We start from the raw sequence: 3,231 nt of genomic DNA on the forward strand, positions 1-3,231 counted from the left end.
TTTTGGTGGGTGCCAGGCGCGCCATCCGGTTTTTGCCGTCGTGATTTGTGTTTTCTACATGTACTGGTAGTGGTTGCGCTTTTGTTTGCGGCACCGCGCGTCACGCTCTGGCTGTGGGCCTCTGCCTCCCATGGGGTGAGCTGGCCCAGGTTGGTATGGTTGCGGCCCCCCGCGCGAGTAAAACGGGAAAAGAGGAAAAAAAAACGTCGGCTCTGCAGGGCCTTTTTTTTTGATTTTCCTTTTTTTTTTGATTTTCTTTTGCGCGCTTTACCCTTTTTTCTCTTTTCCTTTCCTTTCTTTTGTTGGATAAAAAAAGAAAAAAACAAATTGGCCAAAAAAAGGAATAGGAAAAATGTGGGCAAGAGACGCGCTTGGTGCGATACCTCCTTTTCTTTCACCCTGAGAATATTGGACAGGGTTCTTCGTTTAAAAGTGTTGCGAACGGTTCTTGCGTGAAAGAAATTATTTTCCTATTTGTAGTGCCACAAAAGGGCATTTTCGTTTGTACGTAAAATTCTTTTCAACTTCTACATTTATTTTTTAAGCTGTGGTATTTTTTTTTGCTTCTGTTTCTGTGAGTCCATTCCTCCACATATCCCATATTTCATCTAAAAGATCTCTTGATACAGTGTGTTCCCACGTTTGGAAAAGTTGCTCGTAACGTGCTTCGTCTTTTTCTCGTTGAATCCATGGTTCTTCTTCAAGTTTGCCATTTTTCCATGGCACATACTGAAGAAGAAGATGGGGTAAAGTAACCATAATGGCGTTTAACATTGGAGGTCTGTCACGGAATAGTTTCATCACAGCATCTACAATATACCAATAATTTAGTAATTGTTCTTGTTGTTTCATTTTTACAGCTTTTAAAAAACATTCATCCAATACTTCCATAACTTTAATAACCCCAATTGGGTCCACACAAAGGGTATCACAAATAGTTTGAACTATTGTCATGGACCTTTGCGTGCACCTTCCGGAAAATTCTAAAGCGATAATACGTCGCAAGAGTTCTTGCACCGCTGCATGGCTATTTCCATTTTTCTCAGCGGTCACTTCTTGCGGTCTCGGATTTGCTGTTGTTATTTTTTCACCGTCTTCCTTCTTTTCATTTATCTCTCGTATAGGGTTTTGTTGTTGTGTTTGATGGGTGTTTGCTGGCGTTGGGGTCGTTTTAATTTCCGACTGGAAATCTTGATACACCAATTCCCCGACTAAAACGGGACCATTTTTTTCAATTATTGCGGGTGGTGGGCCCCAGGAAAGAGGAGCACCAGGGTAAAAGGCACCAGGGGAACCAAGGAATCCACCCCAAGATGATCCCCCGGTCATCCCTATGTCTCTCCTGGTGTTGCTTTCTCTTGCCGGGGTTGGATCTGGCCTTCCCCTTTTCCGGTCCCTGAAATGTCCCCTTCGGACCGACGCCCAGCTTTCCCCGAGCCCGGACGCCATCCCTTATCTAGAATTCTACGGGCGGATGCCCTCTACTTTCTTTTTTTTCTTTCTTTAGAAAACAAGTCGTGGGAATAAAAAAAAAATAAGTAAAACAAGAGGGAAAAAAAAAATGCGTCGTGCTGTTCAAACCTGGGTGGGTGGTCGGCGGTTGTGTCGATGGCGATGGGGTGCCTTTTTTTTCTTTTTAAATACCCCGTTTGTTTTGGCAATGAGGGTTCCCAAGGGCCACCGGCGCGCAAAGAGTGAGAGAGGAAAGACGGAGAACGGCAGCGGAAAAACAAAAAAAAAAAAAATGACAGCGTTCCCAGTCTAATGGGGAAACCGGCGGACCGCAGGGGGTGAAATCAGAAGAAAAAATGAGAAAGACAAAACAAACACAAATTAAAACCAACTCATGGTTTCAGAGATTCCTTTTTGAAGAAAAAAAAAAGAAAAACACAAACAAAGAAAGAAGGGAGTGCGCAGGACGTGACTGCTGGGATTGAAAGAAATCTTTATAAAATGAGAGGGAGAAATAATGGCAGAAACAGTCACCCAAGAGGTTTCCATTCCACCAGAGGAGGGCCACAATCACAGGTCTTCCTGTTGAGAATGAAGGGGAAAAAAAGGACTCGACCAAAGGCCTCGCTCCTGGCAGGTGTTTTTTTTTTCTTTCTGGATTGTTTTGACCCTTGGGTGTGTGGTGTGTCCTTCATCAAATGGGTTCACCGTGTTTTTCTAATGCCTTAAAAATGGAGAATTTATTACACTTGACTTACCTGTTGTGCTTTCTAAATTCCCACTTTTTTTGCTTTGTTTCGGATTCATCCGAAGCCTTTCTTTCATACCACTTCCTCTCTTGTGGTAGGAAACGAAAAAAAAAAAAAAAAACTCGGACGGGTGCGACATCTTCTCGCTAAACCCGGGAAAACTTCTATCTTTTCTTGCTTTACCTTTGCGGGTTCGGCAGAAATGCCCTGTCTCAGGACCCAAGAAAGAGGTAATAAAAGAAAAAAAAAAAACTAACCATCAAGGTTCCAGATGGAAAACGCCACCACCCCACCCACCAAGAAAAAAGTGACGCAGTGAGAAAGGTCAAGTGGGGTTCATACTTTATTTATTTTTTCTTGAGATCCGGCGTTAACGATGGTGCGCCTTTGTCTCTGGGATCCTCTCCTCTGACATGAAGAGAGTGGGGTCTATTAATGTGCCTTCCTTGCCTTTTTGCTTCTATTCAAACCTCAATGGTAATGGGAAACAAAAAAAAAAGAAGTGTGTGAAATAGAAACATAATTCAGTTAAGAGGATTACAGTAAAAAACAAAAACAAAGAATTCTATTGTTTTAGAGATGCTTCTCTTTACCCAACTCACTCTGGCTTCAGTTCATGCTCTCCTTTCTTGGTGACAAACATACATCGAAACACTGAAAAACCAAAATATGGCAGAGATGTAGTTAGTAGCTCTCGTTTTCAGTTTTTAAAAGATAAATATTTCCCGTTATTGAAGAAGATTATGCTCAAATAGTGTGTGCATGCGTATTTTTTTGTTGTCATTCTCCTCGTCCCTACCAGAAGAAGACCGAACAAATAAAGGAAGAAAGAAACAAAAAAAAACTATGGTAATTAAAAATCCCTATTTTTTTCTTTTTTTCATTCTCTTTTCATATGAAAAGCTTTTTGAAACTATGCTATTGTAGCTATGTTTTGTTCGCTTTGTCCCATATCAAGAAGAAGCGCCTTAATGGTTTTTGTTTCTTCCGTAGCACCAGAAAGAAAAATACTTTGGTTGACATCAGGAAT

General features: G+C 41.5%; 1 protein-coding gene across 1 annotated transcript; it reads right to left on the reverse strand.

Moving 5' to 3' along the window:
- Window positions 1-540: 540 nt before the first annotated feature.
- On the reverse strand, window positions 541-1,329 carry TM35_000881110 (uncharacterized protein; the record flags this gene model as incomplete). Its single annotated transcript, XM_029031467.1, has 1 exon — window positions 541-1,329. One exon carries the CDS (start codon window positions 1,327-1,329, stop codon window positions 541-543), a length of 789 nt encoding a protein of 262 aa, XP_028877249.1.
- Window positions 1,330-3,231: the final 1,902 nt, after the last annotated feature.

This window comes from Trypanosoma theileri, assembly GCF_002087225.1.
Source record: "Trypanosoma theileri isolate Edinburgh chromosome Unknown TM35_Tth_88_V1, whole genome shotgun sequence".
In the NCBI taxonomy this organism is placed as follows: domain Eukaryota; phylum Euglenozoa; class Kinetoplastea; order Trypanosomatida; family Trypanosomatidae; genus Trypanosoma; species Trypanosoma theileri.